General features: G+C 44.1%; 1 protein-coding gene across 2 annotated transcripts in view; it reads right to left on the reverse strand.

The window, feature by feature from the left end:
- PPP1CB (protein phosphatase 1 catalytic subunit beta) overlaps positions 1-19,093 on the reverse strand; it is a 40,499-nt gene extending 21,406 nt beyond the window's left edge. Inside the window, exons 1-2 of one of the 2 annotated variants that reach the window (XM_048512840.1) lie at positions 4,792-4,797; positions 2,996-2,998 (exon numbers count right to left, since the gene is read on the reverse strand). Coding sequence is in view for 1 of the 2 variants with exons in the window: in XM_048512752.1 (XP_048368709.1) it covers positions 18,807-18,858 (52 nt within the window). In the remaining variant the exon portion in view is untranslated. Of the gene's footprint in view, positions 1-2,995; positions 2,999-4,791; positions 4,798-18,806 lie in introns of those variants that run through there. The other variant, XM_048512752.1, reaches the window with a different exon arrangement.
- Between the last annotated feature and the right edge of the window lie 8,625 nt (positions 19,094-27,718).

Below are 27,718 nucleotides of genomic sequence, written 5' to 3' on the forward strand. Positions count from 1 at the left end.
TATTTTATTTGACCATGGAATAATACATGACTATATCTGAACTGACCTCCTGACACCTACTTCTGTCTTGGAGATAAAGTTTATTAAAAAAACCAAAACCCTCAGCCTTTAGAACAAGTAAAAGGCTTAATTTTAGAATTAGCCTTTAGAACAAGTAAAAGGCATAAAAGGGGGAATAGAATAGCTGAAGCCATCTCTAGTTTAAAATTTTATGTATTTTAACTAATTTATATTTATATTTATGATGTTTTAAATTTTTATGTTGTTGGAAACCGCCCTGAGCCTTCGGGGAGGGCGGTATACAAATATAATAAATAAATAAATAAATAAATAAATAAATAAATAAATAAATAGCATGCCCAGGTAGCAACAAATGACAGAATAGGGAGAACCACCATTTGCCAATGCAAGTCCCACTGCAAAAGCTCCTATAGATTGAAGTGGAAGACCCTTGTCTCCTGGTTGCCTTGGCTATTTCACTCTTTTGTACTAGAACTGTGCAATCTTCTTCAGACTTCTCAAATCCATACCCCAGTAGGGGATCCACCTGCCATTGTAGCAGGCAGTTCTGTACATAGTATTCCAGAATGTGACTTCTCAGTATAAGTTAGACCCAAATATAATCATCTACTCACAATTACACATGTTAAGGCCTTAAAGGCTCCTTCACGTCAACAAAGAGAGGTACCTAGCAGCAGTGTCTATAATGGGAAACCAATAACACTGCTTCTGAACTAGGTATGTTTATAGTTGGCTTTCCAGCTTGCCTTGCCAACAAAAGAAGGGTAAATGTTTCCTATCTGACATGCACAAGCTTCTGAGATTGACACTGATGGTAATGGTGGTAGCTGAATGTGCTGCTAAGCTGTAGCACATACCCAGCCATTAGAGAAACAGAATGAACCAACACAAAAACTGCTAATATGTCCATCCACAGAAAAATGTGAGTTATCTATAGAATGCAAAAACAGAAAGAAGAATCACAGCCTTCAACAATACATCGACACTTCACAACAGTAAGGATGAAATAAATAGCATATAAATTCCAAAACGGATGTTTCTGAAACATATTACATAAAATGGGGGAATATAGAAACAAAATGTGAAAACGAAATACCAGAATGCTCACTGTTCCATGCCTCTCAAGGTTACTGGTAATTTTTTTTAATGTTTTGAGTCCCAAACAAGTCAAGGCAGTCCCAAACAAGTCCAAGGTCCAGAGAGAGAAAGAGAATGATTGGGTGAATAGATGGAACAAAATGACCTCCTAATGAGGAATGCCAGCTGTAAACTAAAATCCCACAACTCAAGAATTAGTGATGTGAGGGAATACCACTTGAAATTCAGAAGAAAAAAATTTCCTGGTTCTCCTTTCCCTTGGAATTTTTTTCAATTTTTCCACTGGAAAGAAAGGAAAACTTGGGGAATCACTGAAAAACATTCCTATGAGACATTTCCCCTTCTAGGATGAGTCAAGTGCTATCCAATGCAAGTATTTTACATACAAAAGTTAATGCAAGGGAATTTCTCAGTTCTACTAATAGAAAAATTTGGAAATTTGAGGGACCAATGAAAAATAAAAAACTCATAAACAATAGACATATGCAATATATGCAATAATAGCTTTTGTTTCAATGTAATATATGCTAATAATGTATTAAACACATTATAAACATTTCAGTATTTCAATGTTATGAAGTTCAACTTAATATCTGAATATACTGCCAATGCTAACTGTTCAAATTCTACAAGGAAGTATATCCAAACACACTTAATTTTTTTAACCACATAATTTTTGTCTTCAATTATTATTTTTTCTTACCTCTGATAGAAAAAATAAATATACATGAGCTATAACATGAGCAGTTTACAACTTTTTCCTTAAGTACTAGGTAAACTCAATTTTCTTTATACAAAATGAAGGTATTTAATTGTGAATGCCACAAAAATTCCAAACAGTACAATTTTATATGCTAAATTATCAATGATATATTTTTTGCTGCTAAACAGTAAAAACAACTTTGGTTTGATGGAAAATTAATATATTTCAATTTTTTTAAAGAAAAAAATCTTGTTCCCCTCCTCCCCCAAGAGGAGGACTTTTTTATGGCTCTAAATTTGGAAAACGACCCATTGGATACTCACCGTGAAGGGGTCTTCTCTTGGGTGGTGAAGGCCATCTTGTCGGGTTGTTCTTCTTTACCACTTGCTAGTGAGGCAGGAAGAGCTTTTCGGTCATATCCTGTTGGCGCCAAAATTGCCCCAGTATCTGACGAGCCGAGCTGCAGTAAGTAGAAACAATCCAGAAAGGAACAGGGGCAGCATACCCCGCTGCTGAAAAGTCAACTGGAACAATGGTCAAAACACGGAAAAAGTCGAAAAATCTCCAACAGGGAGGACCAAAAAAACTGACTGTAATAAACAAACTCCATGGGACTAGAAAATCGCCCGGAGCCAAAGACTAGAAAATTAGAATTACCAGGAGCATATTATCAGAGGAGAACGAGAACAGGGAGGGCCAAGATGGCCTTCACCACCCAAGAGAAGACCCCTTCATGGTGAGTATTATCAATGGAGTCAGATTCTCTAGGGTGGTTTCGACCATCTTCAGTCAGGACTCCCAAGCAGTACCCCCCCCCCAAGAGGGTGGGTTCCGTTAATCACTTCCAATAATATGCAGCCCAAGGACCCTTCTGTCGAAAGCTGATGCCTGGACTGCATCCAGGGAGTGTCAGCCTGTAGTGTTCTGACGAAAGAGGAGGAAGAGCCCATGTAGCCACACCTCCCACAGATCTGTTCTAACGGGACGTGCTTGTAGAGTGCAGCATTTGCTGCTGCGCTCCGAGTGGAATGGGCCGTAATCCCACTAGGCACAGGTAGATTGCTAGCCTTGTGTGCCTCTATGATGCACGCTCTGATGTTAGAGCTAATGGCAGCAGAGGACATGGCCTCCCCCAGTCGGGGGGGAACTATGTTGATAAAGAGGGACTCAGACCTTCTGATTTCCTCAATACGTATGAGGAAGGCTTTAAGAGCCCTACGTACATCTAGACAATGCCAAAGCCTCTCTCTAGGATGAGACGGCTTGGGACAGAAGTTGGGCAGTACTATCTCCTGACCTAAATGGAAGCTGGAAGCCACCTTAGGCTTGAAGGACGGGTCTGGCCTGAGTACTACTCTGTCCGGAAAAAATTGGCAAAGGTTAGGGTTTGCAGACCGCGCCCTGAGCTCGGACTTACCCGCCATGGCCGAGTGTAATGGCTACCAAAAAAAGAGGAGCTTCATACGCAACCATCGAAGGTGGATCGATTGGACCGGCTCAAAGGGTGACTTGGTGAGCGCGTCCAAGACCGCGTGTAAGCGCCAGGAAGGGAAACGATGGACCACCGGAGCCTGGGACTGCTGCACACCCTTGAGGAACTGCAGGACATCTGGATGTCTGGTGACGGAGAGCGACCCTATAGGAGGAAGAACAGTGGCAAGCGCCGCCAGTTGACGTCGAAGGGTGGAACATCGGAGAACGGGCCACGGGCCGGGTCCTGCAGGAAGGCGAGAATGGAAGGCGATAGTCGGACTCTCTGGATCAACCTGCTTCCTCCTGCACCATCTGGCTGAAGGCCTTCCAAGACGAAGTTGTAAATACCGATTGTCACGATTCTCACGCCTGGCTGCGATCATGGTGTCCATGACTGCCTCTGAGTAGCTCCTGTCCCTTAGGACCTCTCCGGGCTCAAGAGCCACAGCGGTCAGCCTGAGCCACCCTGTGTCCGGATAGAAGTAACGGGTCCCTGGGACAGAAGGAGATCCCGGGGATTGACCCGGAGAAGAAGCGGGCCGGGACCATGGAAAGCTGCTGGAGGACCGGGAAGATACTCCACGACCGCTGTGGCCAGTTGGGAGCCGAACGAGGATGATTCTGCCTCTTCTGCTCCTGGATCCTTCTGGGCAACCTGTGGAGGAGAGGAAGGGGGGGGAAGGCAGAGGGAAGGCCCGGGGGCCAGCGAGCAGATAGGGCATCGACTGCAGTACGCCTCTGTGGATGGAAGAAGCGCGCCATGAAGTTGGGGGTCTGAAGTGTTGAGAGATGGTTGACGAATAGACTCGATCACCGGCTCTCCCAATTTTTTCCGCGAATCTGAAAGCGGAACACCATAGGATTCAGCTTCCACTCTGCGTTGGAGATGCTGGTGCGACTTAGCCAAATCTGCCTCGATGTTCAGGGAGCCCTGGATGTGCCCCGCCTTCAGGGATGCTAGGTTGGCCTCTCACTTCAGGTGAGAACCTGAAAGGCCTCTCTGTGCAGTTGGGAGGACCGAGACCCCCCCCTGGTGGTTTATGTAGCACTTTGCGGAGATATTGTCCGCGGGTGGACTACTACGTGCCTCTCCCTCGATGAGCCGACTCCGGAAGAAGATCGAGGGCCAGCAGTATGGCCTCCTTACCTCGAAAGTAATGCGTTGATGGGCAGCGACGCCAGACGAGGAGACCAGAGGCCCTGAGCGAAGTGCCTTCCTAGCTTTGCTCCCCACCCTGTTAGTGCTTAAGGTCCGAGAAGAGAGGTGTATCTGGCGCTTGAGGCGCAAAGGTCTTCCCTCCCTTTAGCAGTGGCCTGGGAGACGTCCACCAGCGGAGGCTGCAGCATACTGAGGGAGGAATGGGAAGTACCTTTCGGTCCCTCCGCGGTGGATGATGGAAGAATCGCTGTAGGGCCGCAGAAGAGACTGGAGTGAAGCTGCTGCGTGAAGCCTGCCCCATTAGCCCATGAGGTCAGATAGTGGACATCCAGAAGACCCAGCAGGCTGGGCAAGTTGAAGCAGGGTGGTGAGTGCGAGCCCATAGCAACCTGTGGCACACTGTTTGAATTTTCTCTATCTTTGCTGGAGGCCAACGTAAGAGGGTGCAGGTTGCCATATCTATCATTGCACCTAGGTGCTCCATCTCTCTGGGAGGGCCTCAGGGAACTCTTGTCCAGGTTGATGACAAACCCGTGCTCTGGACAAGGTCCGGGCTGGACTGTCTGCGGACATCCCTGGTCGCAAGCTCTCTGGACCTTGACCTTATCAGGAGATGCGGGCTCCAGGTAGGGTGGACGTGGATCCCCTGGCTGCAAAGAAGGGCAATCCGGAGCTACCAACACTTTCGTATTAAGAAGACCCGGGGGGCGGTGGCTTAAGTTTCTCCGAATGGAAGAGGCTTAATGGCCGGTACTGGAAGTGGCTGTCCCCCAGGGCAAAGCGTAGGAAAGCGATAGTGCGCAGGATTGATGGGGATGTGCAGGTAGAGGCATCCCTCAGGTGCGAGGGATGTGAGGAAATCCCCTGTTGGATAGCTGCAACTGTCGAGCCTGAGAGTCTCCATCCCGAAAGCGAAATTTGCTTGGAGGAAGCGATTCACATGCCGGAGGTTCAGGATGGCTCCTGGTGTCCCGTGCTTTTTTGGGGACAGTAAAAAAGTGGGAGTAGACTTCCGTTGAGACTTCCTCCACGGGCACTGGCTCGATGTGGCTCCTGGATGGGCGCGTCAGGGTGAGCAATCGCCTGGGCGCTTGAGTCTTGCCAGCCTCTTCTCTGGATTTGCACCTCGATGGGCGATGGTAGGAAGCTGAGTCCACGTGGCCAGCAGTGGGAACTCTTGAGGAGTAGCCGGAGGAAACGATCTCTTGGATCCATTGGTCTGCGAAGGGGTAGCCACAGGTGCTGGAAGTGTAGGAGACGGGCCTCCCGGATTTGCTCCGTTGAGTAGTCAGGCTTTGTTTCCCTAAGGAGACGAAGTCAGAGGCGAAAGGACTTTCCTCCCTCGGGTGGACGCGCGGAAGTCCTGTCTCTTCCGGAAGGAGCTCTGGCCCCCAAGCCAGGTAGGCACTTGCTGTCTCTGGGCTGGGGAGACGAAAGGAAGGTGTCGAAAGGACCCGGAAAGGAAGGCTTGTGGAGAAAAAATCGGGGCTTGTCTGGCCTCACTGACCGATGTTGCCGGCATGGCCTTCTTTGTGGTCCTTGGTCTCAACTAACGACCTTTGTCCAGCTTCGGAACCGAATAGAATGCCCGCTTGGTAATCGTGAGCTATGCTTGGCAAACCACCGCCTTAGACAGGGTGGCGTTGGCCTGCCACGGCTTAGCAGCGAAACCAGATGAGGCGCCGAGGAGTCACCGCAGCTGTGGCCATGATCTCGAGACGCAGGTGAGAAAAAAGCGTCGAAAGGTGGGAGCTCGGGCCAGGAAGGAAACTGCCATGATGACTCTTTCCACTTGCTCCTCTCTGACCCCCTGGTCCTGGGGGGGGGGGGGGGGTGATGGTGAGAAGTCAGCTGAGAGCCAGACCAGAGGCGGCTCTTGGGCTACTGTGGCTGAAGGTGCTGAAGTATTCTAGCTGACCATAGCTGAGCCCCTCGTGTACCCTCGGGCCGGAGGTTTGGATCTCGCCTTACCTATCTATGGGGTCCTTAATGTTTCCCTCACACGCCCCTGTGGACTATTAGGCCTCCTCCTGAATAGAGGTGGCTGAAATGGGGCCATCCACCAGCCGGGGTCTTGACAAGGCTGTGGAGGTGGTCAGGGAGGGCCAAATGCGACAGCTTTTTTTGAATAGTGGAGGGAAGCCCTTATTGTTGGCTGGATTAATCCACTCCTTTCTAAATTTTCGCTCAAAAATAATTGTGGGAGAGGGAAAAATGGGAAAACCTCATCCTCTTGCAGGGAAAATGTTTACAGTGAGGGAGCCCCTCTGGGCAACCCTTAATGGGCTTAGAGCGGTTCGCGTGGAATTAGGGTCCTCTGCCTCCTGCTGAATCATGCAGGGGCTAAGGCGGAGATAGTTTTGGCCAGTACGGGACTGGCAGCTGCTCTATCTTAAAGAGCCGGGTGAGTCTGGTCCCAGTCCGACCGGGATGGGGTGTCGTTGTCTGAGAAGTGATCCAGAATCGGAACCCTAGTTCCCCCTCACTGACGTCAAGCTAATGTCGGAGCCATAGGTCCAGGGCCAACCAGTCCCCTGTCTGCTCTATGGGGCTGAGGGGACCTGATCGGGGACCTGGCCCTGCTTGGCGGATTTCATCCCTGCTGGAACTGGAGGGGGGGATTTGTTGAGAAATTTCCTCTCTAATGGAGGACCGCATCAAGGTGACAAGCTGGTGGGGAGAGAAGCGACTCCAGTCGTTGGGGATTTCTTCCTGTAAGCTGGATGGGCCGGGAACTGCCACCTCCTGCCTGCTTTCGGCAGGGGAAAGGCCCTCTCTCTGAGGCGCGGTCAGGAGTAGAAGGCCGCCGAGGCCCTGGCGCCTCTGCTGGAGGCAAGCGCTGCATTGGATCCCGTGGCGCCGCTGCACCGCCTTCATTACCGGTCCCCTCCTTCCCGCAGCTTTCTCTGCCGCGGCCGTCGGCAGGGGAGTTCTGGCGACGTTTGCCCGCGGTGCACGGACCGGCTGAGAACTTCGTCGCCTCCCTCTTCCTTCTTCAGGAGATCGGGAGGCGCCACGCTTCCGCTGAGCCCGTTAGGTCGGCTGAGAGGGCGATCTGGCGGCCTTCACCGCTCAGCCGGGTTCCCCGCCTCTATGGCGGGCGAAAGCGGATGCCCTGGCCACCGCTTCCTGAGTGTTCTCCGCGGCGGAGCGGCAGAATCCCTCCCGGGGGGGGGGGCTAAAGTGGCCGTGGCCAGGCTCCCAGACGAGCTGGCCTTGGCAAAGAGGAGGGGAAAGCGTAAGGATCAACGGCCTTGACGGGAGACTCACTCGCAAACAGCGATCGCTAAGGTGAAGCGAAGAAAAGAAACAAAAACGAAAGCTCTTGTGAAGAAAAGGCGTGCTCTGACAAAAAATTTCAGGAGCCTGTCGAAGTTGTTGCACTCACTAGCGAGGCAGGAAGATACTGGGGCAATTTTGGCGCCAACAGGATATGACCGAAAAGCTCTTCCTGCCTCACTAGCAAGTGGTAAAGAAGAACAACCCGACAAGATGGCCGAAACCACCCTCGAGAAGTTGGCATCTCTGATCTCACCTCTATCATTTGACGTATGTTATCAAGTCAATAAAAGGTTCTGTCATCAAGCAAGAGTAAGATGTTTTAAAGCTGTTCTCCTTTATTTCATCTGACATTATAAAATGTTCACGTCAAATGGCACCGACCTGGATAGCACAGGACACTATTGTACCTTGACTAGTTCAAAAATAAAAAGCTTATCAAGTAAATAATGCCATGACACTTCTGAAATTTCTGGTTATTTTTCACACCACCTTCACCACTGTGGGACTAGGGTTGGTTGGTACTCAAAAAATTCGGTAAAATTCAGATTCGGATGTTTTGGGGCATAAAATGATTTGTATCCCCGACTCCAAATCAGGAAATGGTGATATGGACAGGCAACATAATTTCAAGAATAACCAGGGCAAAACTTCCTGCTGCAATCTAGTTGCCCCTGGTTGAGCAGGCAGACAGAAGCCAGATAGGAATTTTATCCCAAAGCAATGAGGAAAAAACATATAGTAATGTTTTTACTATCTAGATCTCATAGTGTTGCAGTGTTAAACAGGCTGAGTAATCTTATTGCTCTGCCCCATCTAATACCTATAGGAATCTATGGCAACCAACCCCACCTGATTGGAAATGTCACAGCATCAGCCTCAATACCTTTCCCCGACCCCACCCAGAAGGCAAACAAGAAAGCAAAGTGCACAGGAGTCCTATGTCAGAGCTGGAGGTATTGAACTGGCTGACAAAGGGACATGGGCACACCTGAATATTTATGGGTATAATGGTCAAGAGAACTGAATTTGTCCCTGGGACAATTACAGTTATCCTAGTGTTCTGAACGATATGCCGAATAAGAAAAGCTAAAAGTATATGAGCAGGAACTGGAACAGAACAAAAATTCTGTACGATGCAACTAGCTAGTGAAACTGACAATACAAGAAGGCAGAATGTATCAGCCCAGGTGTTGGGCAACTTGTGTCTCTATTCCCTCTTCCCCAGACGAGGGAACAAGAGATGAGGAAATGTTAAACAAAAAGCCGAAAGCACGTGTGTCCACACCACAACTTTTGCAGATGAAAAGAAACAAGCCTTTAGTTATGCACTGTAGATACTAATAATTCTTGCTGAATATTAAGAGATGTTTTCACTTTTTTTCAGTTTAATCATATGTGACATTTGGGGTTGGGGGTTGGGAATAAAGCTTTTTTGAAGAAGAGGCAGAACAAATAGACTCTTTCCCTCCTTTTATATTCCTCTCCATTCCATAAAGTATTAACTGAGCTCCTCCTCTGTTCAAGATGGGTAATGCACAGCTCAAGAAGAGTAGGTTCAACAGTGTATTCTAGGCTTGTCTCTAGGATATCCACCACCTCAGCCCCTCCCATCCTCCAGCATACAAGACAGAAAAGATAGTTTGCTCCTCTTCCCTTTACCCCCAGGCCAAAAAGGGCACCATAGGTTCTTTACTTGGGCTCAGAATGGAAAAACAACAAGCATTACCCTCAGACCACTCAAGCACCATCTTGTGATTGAATCTATTGTGAAGGAAGGCTAAGTTTCCTCACTCCTGCCTCGAAGCGTATTACGTGGTCTGTTGTAGGATGAAGGGGGGAAATCTGCTTCCAACCACACATCAACCCAATACAACTCTTCCTTCCTAAGTCCATTTATGATGGGCCAGCTCTATTCACCATTGAAAGGATTGGGGGGAGGACTAGCCACTGAAACCCATGCCCTCGGAAAATTCTGAGACAGGATGAAGGCTGCATACGCAGCTAAATTTATTAAACTCAATGCCCAATACATATATCAACCAAAGCTACAGAAAGCTGCCACCAATTTTCTATGCTTCCTTACGTACCAGTATATGGGTCTTATAAATTTATTTTAATTTAAGACTGAAAAAGAATGATTCTCTGACTTGACTTTCACCTAAGAAGACACTAAATGTTTTTAAGACTACTAGTGTTTAAAATGAAATGTAAATTCAACTATCAATGAGATATAGCATTATAAATGACATCAGGAAAGCAGATATTATCCTGCAGCTAGAACATGATAGTCGTGATTAGTCTTTGAATACTAGAGGCTCTCATTTCCAGTGAACAGAGGTGAGATTTTTCAAGGCTAGAGTTTAAGAGGCCAGAAGGATAGAATGCCTAGTTTTCGAAGACACTAAAAGCCAGTTTCAGTACAGTTCTTATTTGTACAGATCTTCCACCAAATTTATTAAAAGAACGCACAGAAACAATATCTTCCCTGCAACACAAAATAAGGTTAACTATCTCACTACCATTATCAAGTACACAGAGCAGGACAGATTCTTTCACAGCTCTATAACACTAGATCCCTCAAATTTTAGTGCAAACAGACTGACATAATTAAAAAGAACCTTAACAAAGACTGCTTCTAAATGCTGTGTACTGGCAAAGAGTTCTAGACTCAAAGATATTTGTATGGGTCAAAGGATGCAGCACAGAAATGGTCAAGTTTCTGAAGAGGAACACCAAATCCAGTGTTTCCTTCGGTGAGGCCAAATGCTAGTTCCCCATATTTCTTCAGCAGCTCATTTGCCATCCTCAGAATACTGGATTTTGCCAAGAATGAGTCAGTTGAAACAGTTAAAATTCAAATTTGGATCTTTAAGGCACAGTAGAAACACACGTTAAATATTCCATAAGCTACTGGGACAAATCATTCAAGCTAAACAGAAGGTTCAGGACCTCCTTAGCCTCAGGCTAAAGAAAGCATCCACCAGCATTTCAGAAATGGCAACCCTTGTTCTTCATTCTTAAGGTGACTTTGGATAGTACCAGAGCATTATCTGGCTAGCTGTGTTGATGCATAACCCCGCAAATTAAAAAAAACTAGCTCCCCCACCAAACACAGAGGTATCAATATCCTAATACATGAATGCACCAGCCAGCAGGTTAAAAAATCTTATCAGCTACAAGAATATGTTCTTCAATACTATCCATTTTTTTTTAAATTTATCTTTATTTATTTATTTGTTCATTAAATATTGGGTTTTGTATACTGCCCTACCCCCGAAGGGCTCTGGGCGGTGAACAACATAAATCACATATATACAACAACCCTTAAATACATTAAAACAACTTAAAACGCAGCGATCAGTAACAAACAATGTCCGCAATAACCCTCATTAAAACCCTCCCTTCTACCCCATCCTTTCCACAAAGGGCTCAGGGCAGCAACCACAACAATAAACAATTCTGTTAAAATCACAATAAATAGATTAAAACAATATAAACAGTTAACAGTACTGACTAAAACAACCCAACTCTCCAGACAGTGACTTATCTTTTGTACCCCATGTAACCCCCCACCCCCCGGAGGCCAAAGAAGATGTTGTAGTTATTAACCCGGCTGGCCATCAGGGAAAGCCTGGAGGAACAGCTCCATCTTACAAGCACTGCGGAAACGGTTCAAGTCCCGCAGGACCCAGACTTCAATTGGGAGCATGTTCTACCAGGTAGGAGCCAGGACTGAAAACCACAAGTTGCAAGCTTTTAAGGCTGAACATTAAGAAGTGAACTGGTGCCAATCTTTATTTTGGACTGATGCAGACAGACACCATCCCCAGATCAGGAAAAAGGAACCTAGGTATACCAGGTGTACTCATGCAACTGCTGACCCATGCAGACCTTACACCAGGGGTCCCCAAACTACGGCCCGCAGGCCAAATGCGCCCCCGGGAAAACATTTATCCAAAGCGGATCTCCCATTGTTAATCACTGCTGAATGTCCAAAGCCTGCCCACTCTGGATGGTGGCCCACACAAGCCACCAGAGCCGCCTCCTCTCCCTGCACTCGCTCCTCCTGAGATCGCCGCCCACCTGAGAAGCCTGCAGGAGATCCCCAGGTAAGTAAGTAAACGACCCACTGGGCGGCCACCAATCCTGGGGCTCCGGGAGGGTGGCAACGGCAGCTGTTTTGCTCCCTGAGAAGAGAGCTTGTTGTTCCTGCGCAAGTTCTTGGGAACTCGTTGGCTTTCCCGCTCCGCTCCCAAGCCTCCCCCTTTCTGTGCTTCCGCTCTCTCGCCGCTTTTGTGCAAGACAGTTTGTTCTTTACTACAGGCAAATGACTCTCCTGCCCTCCCTCCCAGTGAGCGCCGCTGTGATTGCATTTGCGGCTCAAACTTAGAAGCGGGGGGGGGGGTGTTTAACATGTGTGTGTGCACACCTGTGTGCATCGATCCCCTTTGCCACTCCAACATATCAATACTGTTCTGAGCAGCAGGGCAAGAAAGCCCTTTGCAAACACACCCTATTGAGCAGGAACAAACTGGGGGCGGCTGGGGGGAGGTCTGGAAACTAGTCACGCACATGGTGGGCTCCAGCCAGCTCTTTACCCACTTGAAGCGGGTCGGTGGAAAAGGAAGGCTGTAGCCCTGCCCCCAACAGCTCTCCACTGAGTCAGGCAGGGAAATGGCGGAAGGCTTTGCAAATTAAAAAACCTAGCCCAGCACAGCTTCCCCTCCTCACCACTTTGCAGCTGGATGAGGAGGGGATTGCAGTGGAGCTCCTTTTTCTCTTCCCACCCCCATCTTCCCTTTGGGCATGGCCACCTTCTGGGCTGGGCTGCTTGGGTTGCTGGGTAGGGCAAGGGAGTGAAAGGAAGGCAAGGTTCCAGCACCGCACCAGTGTCAGCGTGAGGTACAAGTAGAGTTCCACCAATATGGCACTGGTGAGGCTGAAATGATGTGGACTGGGAAGGCTGCATTGATGGACACTGATCAGACTGCACTGATGGGCAGTGCAGTCTGTATGTCTCTGTGTGGGCAAAGTTATTGTTGGTATATTGTTTTTGTAGTGCTGTATGTATATATTGGTATTTTACTAATAGCAATTTGGAATCCCTAGGAAACAATGTCAAGAAAGAGAAAAATTGTCTCGTAGTGTAGGATATTCAAAGAACAGTGGACTTATGATTACTTTTTCATGCAGTACAAGGAAAGAGCTGTGTGTTTGATATGCCAGAATATAGTGTTGGTGTTCCAAGAAAACAATTTGCGTCGACACTATCAAACTCACCATAAAGAGGAATATGATTGCTTGGTCGGATAAGTGAGAAAAGATAAAATATTAGCAGTGACAAATATGGAACCGGACATTGACCATCTCATTAGCCAAAAGCAAGCCCATAGTTCCCATTGAAATACTGGTAGAGTTTGTTGATTTAACTGTACTTGTTCTTTATTTTAAATATTGTATTTGTTCCCATTTTGTTTTTTACTTCAAAATAAAATATGTGCAGTGTGCATAGGAATTTGTTCATAGTTTTTTTTTGTTATATAGTCCGGCCCTCCAACGGTCTGAGGGACAGTAAACTGGCCCCCTGTTTAAAAAGTTTAAGGACCCCTGCCTTACACAGATTACAAGTGGAGATGGTGTATGCCAATAAAGGCTTTCGAATCAACAAGTGGAGATGGGATACAATGGAACAGGCAGCAGGGACTGTCAACCAGCATCCAAGCTACAGCGCTAGGACCAGAGTGCCACCTTGCACTGTGCAAAACTGATATTCAAAAGTGTAACTGATAACTCAAACAATAAAATTAATGCCAAAGCATAAGACTGCATGCATACCATGTTTCCCCCCAAACAAGACAGGGTCTTATATTCATTTTTGCTCCAAAAGATGCGTTAGGGCTTATTTTCAGAGGATTTTAATTTTTTTCCATGATTTTGTGCCCCCCACGTGACCAGATCAGCTGCGATGGGGAACCTGTAATTAGGGCTTATTTTTGGAGTAGGGCTTATATTTCAAGCATCCTCCAAAAATCCTGAAAAATCATGCTAGGGCTTATTTTCGGGATAGGGCTTATTTTCAGGGAAACAGGGTAGTGCACAGTATGAAGATGTAAAGAAAGCATTCAAGAGTTTGACATGCCCTCACAGACCTCCTCTCAAAATAAGTCCTTAACTCCCATTTTGGACCCTATAACTTTTACCGTGCGTAGACCTGAAACAGATTCACCAAGGACAAGAGAGGGTAGTGTTAACTGGGAAAGCACAAGGTACACAGCAAACAAAACTTTATTCCAACTAAGGGCAGGATTGAAGAATAAGATGGAAATTAGCAAGGATGGAAGAAAGATTAGGGGGGTAACATGTGAACCAGTTAATGTTCTAGTGTACCCACATCATGTTCCCACTGCCAAAGTTTTTACTAATTTCAAAGTTTAATAGAAATTAAAAGGAAAAGCTTTTACAGATAAATACAACAAATTTACATCTGAATATTAGATGGATCGTAGCACTGGCTATACATGCGGGAGAGCCTTCATTATCAGTCAAACAAAACAATATTATTCTACAGCATTAATATCTACATAGTAGCTATAATACATACACTGGTAAAGAAAAGAGGGAACTATATTACACTATTTCCATTTATAGAATCTCTTTATCTATATTTATATCAACATTCAACAGTGTTTACTCCTTACATTGTAATTAGTCAATTATCTAATCTACATTAAAGCAAAGCAACAAAAAACATCTATATTAAATCTATATTCAATCAAAATATCATTTATACATTCTAGTCCATTGAATCCCTTATATTAAAATCAATTATTCTTTTAATGATTAAATCAAAGGATCATAGTATCATTAAGTCATATCATTGCAATACATGAAGTGTAACTTCCACTTCTCATAAATTCTTGTTTCAATCGCCTGTTTACAAAGCTGGTAAGTTTCGCCATGGTGGCATATTCTCTTATCCATTCTTCACAAATTTCTCAGTCAGGACATTTTTCTGCCTTCCAATTAAATGTTAGAATCACTCTAGTTGTTAATAGAGACAAGAATAATTTTCCTGGTAAATTTATTGGAGGAATTCCTAATAGAATTGTGTTAGAATCCATCTGAAAACTGATTTTCAACATTTTTGCATTCCTGCTTGTATTTCTTTCCAGAATTTAAAAAACTTTTTTACAAGTCCACTACAAATGGTAAAACGACCCAGCTACTTCTTTTCATTTCCAACACATCCCTTTACATGTTTTGTTCATCTTTTCAATGTCTTTTGGAGGCCCCTTCTGCACTTGCAAAAGAATGCACTTTCAATCCATTTTCAATGCATTTTGCAGCTGGATTTTACTGTGCAAAATAGCAAAATCTACTTGCAAACAATTGTGAATGTGGACTGAAAGTGCATTATTCTGCATGTGCAGAGGGGGCCGGAGTGATATGGCATCTATAAAAATCTTGTACCTGTTTTCTCTCAGCATTTGGCAAGTTGTAAATTTAATAATCTTCATCCATAAGGATTCCCACTGAACGGAAATTTTTGAAAATTTTGCATAAATGTTAAGATTATTGTACACTATTGATAGAAATCCATTATACCTCACAGACATGTTAGTATTCCTTACCAGAATCCTTAAGGTAGTCCAATATTAGCTACCGTAAGTACTGCAGACTGGTTAAGGTAAAGGGCTACAAAGCTATGCTCAGCACTTCTGTGATTCCTAGACACATGTGATCCCAATTTGTATTAGGGCAACAACAACAGAGGGAAAGGGTGCTTAATCCTTACCCACCCCCATTTTCTTCACTTGAAATGGTCCTGGGAAGAAACTTATGTGAATGATATCCAGTGCATCTACAGCACAGGCAATATTGGAATGGAGAACTTTGGAGTTAGGCGGCGCAAAGACTGATGGACAAAAGTAATGCATTTTAAAGTGTTCACTGTATTCAACAAGTGCAAGATACTAGAGAGGGAAAGAATTCTAGTTCAGGGCTTTGTAGAATGTCTGCTAAGAAAGGATTCTTAGGACACGCAGCAGGACTTCTCCCAAACTCTCCACAAAAAGCTTTCACAGGCTGGAGCTCTATATTTGATTCTATTTCAGGAGTTTTACTTCAATGACAACATGTATTCATACAAGTAAGTATTTCTGTACTTCACATAATTCTACATGCTGAATAGACTATATCCTTTATATTCAGAACTGAAGACTACAGCGGTAATGCAATGCCTTTTATTGGACCAACACAATGAAGCCTTTTAAGGCTAAAAAGTCTTTTGCATAACAGCAGGAAAGACAGTAACTGAAAGCAGCTTAAAAATAGAGTTCAACAGATCAAGTTATCAAAGACTATCTGACATGACTGTGTGTATGACTTAACAGAAATACTTTAGTAAGGGAGTTCACACTAGTTTCAACATCTGGAAATGTTACACACCACCCCTTAGTAGTGCTACCCTAAGTTTACATCCTTTACCAGTATTAGTTGTTAGAATCTAGTACAGTTACTAACTTATACTACTGGCAATATACTCAATTATGTGGTCTGATCAAGAACAAGCAGGACGTCTTGTGGTACAGAAAATTTATGCACGTCTTGTCATTTTTTGCACATACTTAAGACAGCCTGAATAGCCTCTCAAAAGGTGAAAGCAAGAATACAGCAGCTCTTGAAGTAAATACATGGATGGCTAAACTTAACATTCAAACAGATACAGCTATACTGGAAATACTGGAAAGCAGAGAGCCATAATATGATTTAGAAAAATTGAGGAGTTACCTTACCGCTCAAAATCAAAACATTTCTTCCTTGAACCACATCTTACCACAACAGTATTATTAAATAGCAACATTAATTAAGATGTTATCATTCATGCCTATATAAAGAGAAGCCATGAATCCTAAAAAAACTTCACCATCCAGGACATTTTCCAATATATGGCTCATCAGCAGGGAAGGAAATGAAATATGAACCAATGCAAAACATAGATCAGAAAAAGAATCACAGTAAAAAATTGAAACAGGCAAATAAAATTTCTAATCAAAGCTAACCTTGGAATCAGAGTACTAATGCTGACGATTGCAATCACAACCCATAAGTAATTCTAAAACTTGCAGCTTTTGTGGGGACACAATTCAGTACATTTGCAGAGAACTGCCACTAATCCAGAGAACGGCATGCTCACTGCATTGCTCGCTAGTTTCACAAAAGGGGGAATAGAAGTATCTTGCTGCCCCCATAAGCTCACAAGCATAAATTAATGAAGATGGCACACCTTGATTCAGGCCAGGATCCCTCCCCCTATCCTCCCTACCACAATGATAGCAGGAGGTACCACCTTGCCTCTATTTGCATCCCAAACAGCTGACCAGTGACATGATGTGCTTTTCAGAAGGCAATATTAATATGGGCGGTGCCAAGACAGTGCCATACAAATCAGTTGAAGGATTCATACTGTCTCCACACAGCAGCCTGCTAAACTTCCACTGAACTAAATCCCTGTACACAAGTCTTTTTTCAGGAACAGATCATCACCACTATTGGATGACAGACAAGGAAGCAAACTGCTTTAATCTGAACTGGTTTTTCAAACCTATGTACTTTAGAAAAGGGAGTTAATCTGCTTCTGGGAGAATGTGATACTCAGAGAACAATTTAAGTTATTGTTTCCATGCAGAATAAGAAGCTATGACAGTTCTACACATGTAAATCAACTGTTTAAATCTGAGAATATTGACATTCTGTTGCAACATTATCTTTTCTGTGATTCTGAGCTCTATCCTTATTAGTAGCAGAAGCACATGTCTGCCAAAGTCTGGATTTGTCAGGAGAAAGGTTTATAAATACTTTAAGAAAATAAAACTATGAGATCACATTATGACATATATGCCATAGTTATTTTGGTTAGAATAGACTGAAACTGTCTAAACATTCACATTCCTTACACCTGACTGTTACACCCAGCGGACAAGCATGCTAGTTTTATAAACACTGGATTTTCAGATGCCCTGAATCATGCAAGATTTCAGCAGAAATAGTACTGGATAAGACACAACAGCGTGCAAATGGAAATGACAGTAGAAAAGAAATAGGCATTTCAATGCTAAATAAATATGGCTCAACAGCTACAAAAGAACCCTTCGGGGGTAGGGCAGCATATAAAACCGAATAATAAAAAGAAAAAAAGGAGAGTGCGGCATTCACTGTAAGTAGTGGAGTCAACTTAACAGCAAGAACTGAAGTCTCTGTACTACACGGACACATGAATATTAACCACCAAGGAGGAAAAAAAGTTACTTTTAAAAAACCCATGAAAAGCAAGATGTTCCAGGATTAAATCTGTTAGCTGCTATTTCTAAGTTGATTACCGTAGCACGGAACTACCCTTCAAGAATGGTGGAGTAGTGCTAAAGATTGATAATGATGAGCCCAGCAGCAGTAGGGGAGAGAAACAAGAGAGATGAAAAAGGGAACCTCCTCCTCCTTCTACCTACGCTTCCCTACCTCACCCATCCTTGTAGTAAAGAAAACGAAGGATGGTGGAGAGAGAAAGCAGGCTACAGAAAATCTGGTGGGAAGATGGTTTTGCATATTTTGTAAAACAGTGTATGGTAAGCCAGCCATGAATAAGAAAACAAAAGGATCCCATCTTAAAATCAAGCATTAAACATTTCCATTACTCCTTCAACATTCACTGTGCCAGGATAACTAATACTTGGATGTTCTTACATAGGTGAGCGCTCTAACACACACTAGTCATGTGGGTCCTCCTCCAGAGAGGAGTGGGGGTGACAGTCACACACTACTAGAAAGACCCCAGACATGCATTTAGACGCCTCCCCAAGATTCACTTTATGCACTCGCAGACCTCCTCCGCTCTCCCCCCCCCAAAAAGCCTAACAAAACGTTGCAAGCGCCCTTCGCAGTTAGTTGGAGGGAGTCGCCGCCTCGTTTCCAATGCTGGGGGTTGGGGGGGGGGAGGAAACTTTCCCCACCCCGCTGCAACAAACCCTTTCCCCTCCCAGCCACTGCTGTCTCCTTCGCGATCATCTTACTCACCTTCCAGCAGCCTGGTGATGAGACTGTCCACATTCAGCTCCCCGTCCGCCATTTTGAAGCCAATGGACTCGGTCCCGGGCGGGGACAGAAAGAGAAGAGCGCGCTTCACTGAAGAAGAGCAGGAGGAGGAGGCAGCAGAAGCACGTAAAGCAACAGCTCACCCTCCCCCCCAAAAGACCCCCGGCAACTCCGGCTCGGCCGCGCCCGGCACCTGAAAGTGCCCAACGCGGTCAGCGTCGCTTCCCCACACACTTCCCAGCTGTGCTAAGCCGCCGTCGCTGCCAACCCTCCCCCTTCTCTCCTCCCCACCCTCTTGCCTGGCTTAGGCCTCGCTACGCATGCGCAATACGACCTTTCGGCAACTCTTCCTCCCGCGCCTGTCGCCGCTGTTGCTTTACTTCAATAAATGCGCGGGAGTACGGAGTCGGCGTAGAGCCGGAGCGGCGTTCCACTACGCAAGCGCAATAAGCTCCGTCGCTGCAGCGCTCCGGGTGTTCACGTGGATGCGCACGCGCGTGTATCTGCTGTGCTTTCTTCGTCGCCTTCTCTGTTTGTGTTTCCTGGTAACCGACGAGGCCTAGTCCATGCAGAGACTCGCCTTTAAATATCGTGATCGTGCGCTCACCTGATGTTGAGCAGAAGATGCTGTTTTCTGTTCCCTTCACCAAGTATAGGAAGGAGACGAAAGGCAACACTGCCCGCCCCTGGGGCTTAAGTTGTTTTCTTACGTTGATTTCCATCCACTTTAAAGTTATGGTTGCCTACCAATTTTATTTGTTTAACCTATCAGAAAAAAGAAGTCTGTAAAATGAGTGAAAAGACAGAAATGCATGCATGTTGTTTTCCATTATTTCCTGTTTTCTGTAGAACTCATGTGTAAGAAGAATCCAGGTTGGACAAGATCAGAGGTATTCTAAAAACTTTCCTTTAGAGAATGGCACAACATTATTACATCTTTAAAAAACCATAGTTCTCATAAAAACCATCTGCACTCAGCACAGTAGCTTTTTTTCCTGTTAGGGGACACCAGTTCTTTCAGAGAAGGCACATTTTTTAGAAAACATTCTATTTAAGGGATGGGGAGTTTGGGCACAAAAGTCATACTTTATTTTACTTGGTTTGTAAAATTTTTGAAAAGCAGCATCAAACCCCCAAAGATGCCATACGTGGTGACTTTGAAGTCTTCACTTGTAAACTTAGATGCGTATGGTCTGTTTGTGCATGGATGAGAACAGGAATTTGCCCAGATTCCATCTTCTCTAATGAGGGTGGAAGATGCATGGTAAAGCAAAACCTCTTTCTGTATTTATTTCTTTTGTTGTCAAGTCACAGCTGACTTATGGCAACTCCGTAGGGTTTTTAAGGCAAGAGAGTGTTGGGAGGTGGTTTGCCATACTGTGCCGCTGCATCACACTCCTAGTATTATTCCTTGGAGGTCTCCCATTCAAATACTATACAGGGTCAGGGTTTTCAGTTTTAGGGAACGGCTAAAATACAAATTATGTTAGAAGCAGATTATAAATTTTAGAGAATCTGTTCTAAAATATTTGCTGTCAGAATTACAATAATAGTAGTCTGAATTATTAGAGCAGGCAAATAGGGGTGTAGAACTTACTCTTGCATATAGATTCAGGCTGCAGTCCTAAGGACACTTTCCTGGGAATACACTGCTTTAAATAACATTGAGGACAAGTGTTGTGTAATGATTAGTGTATCAGACATGGATCTGGTTCACCCAGGTTCAAATCCCCATTCCAGATGTGGTTTGCTGAGACCAGTCATACACTCTCAGCTCATACCCTGTCAGCTTAACTTACCTCACAGGGTTGCTGTGAGGATACAGTGTAGAAGAAGAGAATTATGTAAGTCGCTTTTGGTCCCCAATGGACAGAAAGGTAAGGTATAAATGGAGTAAAACAATAAAGATGGGACATATTCCTGAGCAACTCTGCTTAGGATTGATCCCTTTCACAGTTTTGTCCTTAGTCAGTGGATTTAGAAGTATGTAACTCTGCTTAGGGTTTCCATGTTATGTACAATGTTTCTTCAGTTGTGCATCTGCTGGGTGAATAGGATGGTTCTGTTTGTCTCAGTTCTTCTGACACCCTTTCTGAAAACTGCAGCTCAAGGTTTGGGTTTACATTTTGGGCAGTGGAGGGGAACTACAAGCTCGTCAGTCAAATGTCACTTCTAGGTAGATTGGTCAACGCTGTGATTAAAGATAGACATAAAGGAATATCTCCTACTGAGGAGGAAATTGCCATGGCTTCTGTAAGAAAAAGGCTTGTCTCCCCAGCCTTTTGGAATAGTATATGAACATTATATACTTGGACATTCAAAATACTTACGACAAAGTAGCTCACCACAGAATTCTAAGTAAACAATGGTCATGGGAGAAAAAGATGAATCCCTTCATGAATTAGAAATGGATTAAATGTTAGGAGGCTAGGAGTAGGTGTAAATGGATTGTTCTCAATGTCCATCAATGGATGGAAGCAAGTGAGGTTTCACAAGTGTAATTTCATTTGTTCATGAATTATCTTGAATGGCAGTGAGGTGAAGAGCAAAATGGCCAAGTTTGCAGAGGGCATTAAATTGTTCAGGATGGTGAGAACCAAACTGTAATTGGCACCAGTGTAATTTCATTTGTTCATGAATTATCTTGAATGGCAGGGAGGTGAAGAGCAAAATGGCCAAGTTTGCAGAGGACATTAAATTGTTCAGGATGGTGAGAACCAAACTGATGTTGTCTTGGCAAATGCAGTTACATATTAAATGATACCCATTATAGCACAGAATCCTAACTTCAATATATACTGGTGGGGTCTAAACTGGTGGGGAGTGAAGAGGAAACAGGTCTTGGGATTGTGGTAAATATCTGGAAAAATAAATAAAATACTAATAAAATAGATGAGAGAATGATATGAGCTGCTTTCAGTCCCCACTGAGGAGCAAGGTGAAGTATAAACAAAGGGGAAAAAATCAGCATGTGGCTATGGTGAATAGCAATTTCTTTTCTTGTGGAATTCAGTGCCATAGGCTGAAGTGATGGTGACCATATAACTCAGTTGACTTTGCAGAGAATTAGACATCAATTTCTGTTAGTCATGTTTACTATATGGAACCTTCACGGTCAAAGCAATAACTTCTGAATACCAATGCTAGGAAACAATGACAGAGGAAGATTTTGGCATCTTTGAACTACTTATAGGCCTTCCAGGGAGTATTAGGAAACAAGATGCTGAATTAGATGGATCTCTGATCTGACACAGCTGCTCTTATGATATTATATTATATTCCTAAGTATGCTTGCCCTAGCAGAGCACATTGCTACACTGGCAGGAAAAAAATGTCAGTGAAGATCTTGGGCAGGGCACTGTCATTGCAAAGAGGAAAAATGAGCAACATAAGGAGTATTTTAAGGGGGGAGCAGCACTAAGAATAATCCTATGAGTTCATCCCCAGTCACAACCTGAATATATCACTGCAGCTCCAAAAATGATAATATAAGTTAATATAATCACACTGAAATGAATGAACAGGCCTAGATAACTATCACTCCTTTTCCAGCCTCAGCACAGGATAGGAATCGAACAACTTGTGCAAGAAATCACAGTATGCTATTAGGAGCATATAGGCCTAGCCAGAGAATCTTGAACTCATATATCAAAGCTTACCCTATCAATATATCCACATGACTGGAATTTAGAGCACACAAATAGAAATATAATGATGTCTACCAAGATGAAATGGTGCATTGCACAGTCAAGTGGCTATTGTGGTTTTTTTGGGCTGTGTAGCTGTGGTCCAGTAATTTTAGTTCCTAATGTTTCACCTGCATCTATGGCTAGCAACTTCAAAGGTATGTCCTGGTAAGATGTGTTTCTCTCTGTGGCTAATTTTTAATGAAAAACTTTGAAAACCATGCCCTAGAATCAATGCTTCAATAACCCGATGATATGGATCTGATTTTTGGATGATACTTTTACAATTTGGAGCCATGGTGAGAAGAAATTTTTGCTGAAATTTTTGGACCAGCTTAACATTAAATCACAAAGGAAAAGGGGAAACAACCATTTCTGGATGTCACTGTCATCTGCAAAAGAAATAAATAACTGGACCTCAGAGGCTATAACAAACTAACACGCATAGATTGATTTCTGCACAAAAATTCCAACCACTACACCCAGCAAAAAGGGGGCATAATTAAAACTTTGATAGACCATGCCAAACAGATCGGCACACCTCATCTTCTCACTAATAAACTGAGTCACCTAGACTGTGGGCTACAAGCAAACTCAGGCCACAACAAAAATCAGAAGAGCTATAAAACTGAGAAAAAAAAACAACTAAGGAAAAACAGTCCCCCACAGGGAAGGTATTTCTACTGTACATCAAGAGAATCACAATCGGATGGAAAAATCAATGGAAAAACACAACCTCCAAACAGTCTTCAGACCTACCAGAAAAATACAACAAATGCTGTGGTCAGCAAAGGACAGGAAAGATCCCCTTACCTCTGGAGAAGTCTATCAGTACACATAGGGATGACAAAACACAGCATTCTGACAAAAATAAAAGAATATGAAAGGCACTGCAGACTTAACCAACCTGAGAAATTAACAGTAATTGAACATTCTCTAACCCAAGCTGGACATAGGATCTTATTTGTTAACACAGGAATTCTTGACAACTCTTGACAATTGCTATGTCAGACTACGCAAGGAAGCCATTGAAATCCACAAACACCAAGACAGTTTCAACAAAAAGGAAAAGAGTCTGAAAATCAATAAAACCTGGCGACTGGTACTAAAAATCACCTAAACCAAAAACCAGGGGACTTTTCAAACACCATTCAACAATTCACGCGATGCTGCAAATTCCTTCCCTCTTTCTCCCCCCACCACACTCCAATTTCTGATTTGAGTCACAGACATTCAAACCAGCCTGTGCACTGAGGTCAAGTGGGAGGCCCTCCTGCTGCTGAAGTGGGATGAGAGGGGGCTCTCAGGAGAACTTTTCCTGTGGTAGATCCCAAGCTGTGGAACAGCCTCCCTTCAGAAATTTGCAGCGCACTGATACTTTATGGATTTCGGTGCCTGGTTAAAACATTCCTCTTTACCCTGGCCTTCAATGTGTGACCCCCCCAGGGTCCCTCGCATTGATGTCAGCTGAAGGGTGGGTGGGATTTTTAATGATGTTTTTATTGACTGTTTTTAAAGGAGGTTTTTATGATGGTTTTTAATTTTTATGTTTTTAGGATTGCATGCTTTAAGGCAGAAGTGGGATCCAACCAGTTCTCACCACTTCTCTAGAAGTGGTTACTCATTTTTTCTGAGTGCCGAGAAGGGGTTACTAAAGCAACCTCCCTGCCCAATAGGGACTGGAGGTGCGTGTGTGTGGCGGCACCACTATTTGAATCCCACCACCATCAGAACCTGTTATTAAAATTTTTGGATCCCACCACTGCTTTAAGGGGACTTTTACCCTCATTAGGTAAGCTGCCCAGGGACTTCGGTATAGGGCGGGGTACAAGTGGAATAAATAGCCATCAGAACATACACATACAAATGAAGCTGCAAATGCACTCCACCTGAACACATGCAAATGCACTTCATCTTCCTCCCACCTCAGAGGAGGCCAAAACTAGGTTTGTGCAGTTCAGCAAAGACGAACTGAAACCCCCTGAAAAATATTATTTAAATTTTTCAGGTCCCCTGCCCCCCAATGGTGGGCTACTTAAAGGAAGCCAAAAAGCACAACCCTGAACCATACTGGAATGATTTGGGTTGCTTCTGTCAGCTGCCATTTTAGTAAAGGAGACTGGGGAGAATTCCCCCTCCCTGATCTGCTAGCCAGGTGGAGAACTCCTCTGCTGCCACAAACTCTGGGATCCATGTAGAGCACAGAACTGGCAAGTGACAGAGCGGCAAGCTGCGTGCTGTCTTCAGGCTTTATGTGGGGCTTGAAGGTTGCCAGGCAGCTGCTGCTATAACCTCAAAGTTCCATGTGGAGCTAAGGGACAGCTCTGTAACCATCAGAGCTGGTGCTGGAGTCCAAGTAAGTGGGGAGAGATGGGGAGGCAGTAAAAACTTCATTTTCAAGTTGATTAGATTTTTTGGGGGGAGGGGATTCAGATATCCCTGAAATGGAGGTTCAGGAACGTCCAGGTTTACTAAAAATATTCAGGTCAATTAGACCTGAATCTGAATTTTACTTCTTTTGGGGGGTTTTTTGGTCATACCCATAGGCAAATACCTAATGACACAAAACACTCCACACATGCCAAGAGGAGAAACCCTGACAAGCCTCGGAAGATGCCAGCCATAGATCTTCAGAAGCTAAAATTACAAGACCATGACCGCACAGCCTGGAAAACCCACCACAGCCAGTTGATTCCAGCTGTGAAATGCATGACAATACCTTGTACAGTCAATGTTTTGTAGCAAAGGGGAGGGGGGGGGTCAATGTATTGCTATCAGTTATTTCATAACTGTACACACACCTCAGGAATTCCAGGTACACTAATGAAACTGAGGTTGCAAAGACATGGTAACACCAAAAATTCAGAACTGGGTTCCAAAGTATTTCATCCCATGACCAGAGATATACAAAACAAGCAGATGCAGTATTTCTTCCATGCCCCAACAGCATAGAGAATGTACTAGTTTAGAAGTTCCTTGTTTTATGTGTGGTAACAAGTTTCTTTTAAAATTGGGAACATGGATTTAATACTGTAGGAGGGGGCTTGTATGCCAGAGACTCCAAAATAACATAAAGTTCTACTATCCAATCCTAAAAGCAATAGAATGTGCAGCCATATTTGTTGGTGATTACCAATCACACTACATCGCCTATGATGCTGCTTGGCAAATGCCTTTTTCACTGCAGGATGAAAGCCAAGGTACATGAAGCAGAATCTGTAGGACACACCACTTTCTCCCAACAAGTCCTAGCCCTGCCTGCTGCTTCGAATCTTCTTTTTACATGTAATGGCTGACAGAGCACCCAAAATGTAAGCTTTGCCTTGCAACTATCACTTCATTATTCTCCTGGGCTGGGACTCAAGCCCACATCTATTTTGCTTCGCAGTGCTCTTTCCCATGAGCTACCACACTGCTTTTCATGATGGCTCCAGTGAGCTTCCTTTTGCAGTTTATCCTCTTCCCTGTGCATCTGCTCTTTGCAAAAATAATTGTCAAACTCACAGGGCCACCAGGGTAGTTGTGTTGTGTTTAGTATTCTGACAAGTGTCTAGGAGGGAGCAATGTTTCTAGAGCAGGGCTTAAACTCTTCTGGAGAGTACACAAATTATTTATGTGGCTCTCTTACCTATGGAGCTATTGGGGTAGTGTGATTGGAAGGACATTCTTTGTCTGGTCATGGCTGTTTGCTTGGCAAATGTCTTAATGGTTTCAGGGTACCTGTGTTTCTGCTTGTAGGGGATTTGAAGCCCTTTGGAGGGGGGGGGGAGTCTTACTCTGTGGCTGGGTCTTTTCTTCATTTGGAAAGGCACGTAGCAGTCAAACAAGATTCTGATTTGATTTGGGGCTGTGATTCAGGTGGAGAGTAACTCTTCAATCCTTGTCAGTTCCCCCCAATCATGTTCAATCTTCTTCACCAGCACATGGCAAGCCCTGGAAAGTAAAGGTAGTTTACTCTCTTTATTTGTCCTTGTCCTTTTCAGGGCTAACAACAGTTTAGCAGAGAGGTCCTTTATGATGGGAGAAATCCTATGAGAGTCACTGTTCAATACTCCCTCCTACTTGCTATGGTTCTGATCCAAATCAAGGCCCCAAGCAGTTTATATTTGTATTTTTAAAATGTTGGGAGATCAATCCACAGATCTGGAGAGGATACCAATTGCTTTCTGGTTCTTTGGTTGTGGCTGAAGATGTCTATGTCCTTGGCTAGATATCATGGAGTTTAATAATTATTGTCATGCATTTCACTGACCTGGGTTGCCCAGGTTAGCCTGCTCTTGTCAAATCTCAGAAACCAATCAGGGTCAGCTCTCACTAGTATTTGAATGGGTGATCACCAAAGAATATCAGGGTTGCTATGCAGAGGCAGGCAATAGCAAACCACCTCTGAATATCTCTTGCCTTGAAAATCCTATAGGGTTGCCATAAGTCACCTGCAAAAAAAAATCTATGCATTGGATGGTACTTTAAGTGCATTGATTAGTTGGGGATGTTGATAATGAGTAGGCGCTTGAATGGTAGTGATAACAAGATCACTAAGAATGCTATGGGTACTTCTGTCTATGTTGCTATACTGACTTTTATTTCTAGTAGTATTGCTTTTTCTGCACAACTTAAACCCACTTCCTCACAACATGGACAAAAATAAAGCATTTGAGGAGACAGCCCTTCACCTCCATGATGTTATTTTTCCCACCCAACTTAAATCTTTTTACAGGCATTGTGGATGCCTGCCTTTTTCTCATATCAAGTCTGAAGCTTTGAAGAGACATCATCTAAAATTTTTAAAACCCAGAAAAAAACTATATATTGCCGAAATTAGCAAGAAGAGCTGAGTTCAGTTATGTACTTTATTCAGTAAAAAGGCAGGCGGCTGCAATGCCTGCAGAGCAAACATCCCGGGAGATCTTCACAAAATGGTGGGCGCAACGAAGTAGGCGAGCAGCAAATTGCAGGCAGGGGAAAATGAAAGTAAAAAGATTGAAGTCGGGCAGGAAAACTAAACCAGGCTGCGTCTGCACAGCATTGAGGAAAGCTTCTTCAACCCATCCTGGGGGGGAAAGATCTCTGGTTTAGTGATTTTTGAAAACCCCAGATCTGTAGGAAGAAAACCTCGACATTGAGACATGAGTTCCTCCTCAAGATGCTTCTTTTAAGGTCCTCAGGACATCATATTTGTGCTGTGCAGAAAAGACCACTTTTGTGGTT

This window comes from Sphaerodactylus townsendi, linkage group LG01 (assembly GCF_021028975.2).
Source record: "Sphaerodactylus townsendi isolate TG3544 linkage group LG01, MPM_Stown_v2.3, whole genome shotgun sequence".
NCBI classification, from domain to species: domain Eukaryota; kingdom Metazoa; phylum Chordata; class Lepidosauria; order Squamata; family Sphaerodactylidae; genus Sphaerodactylus; species Sphaerodactylus townsendi.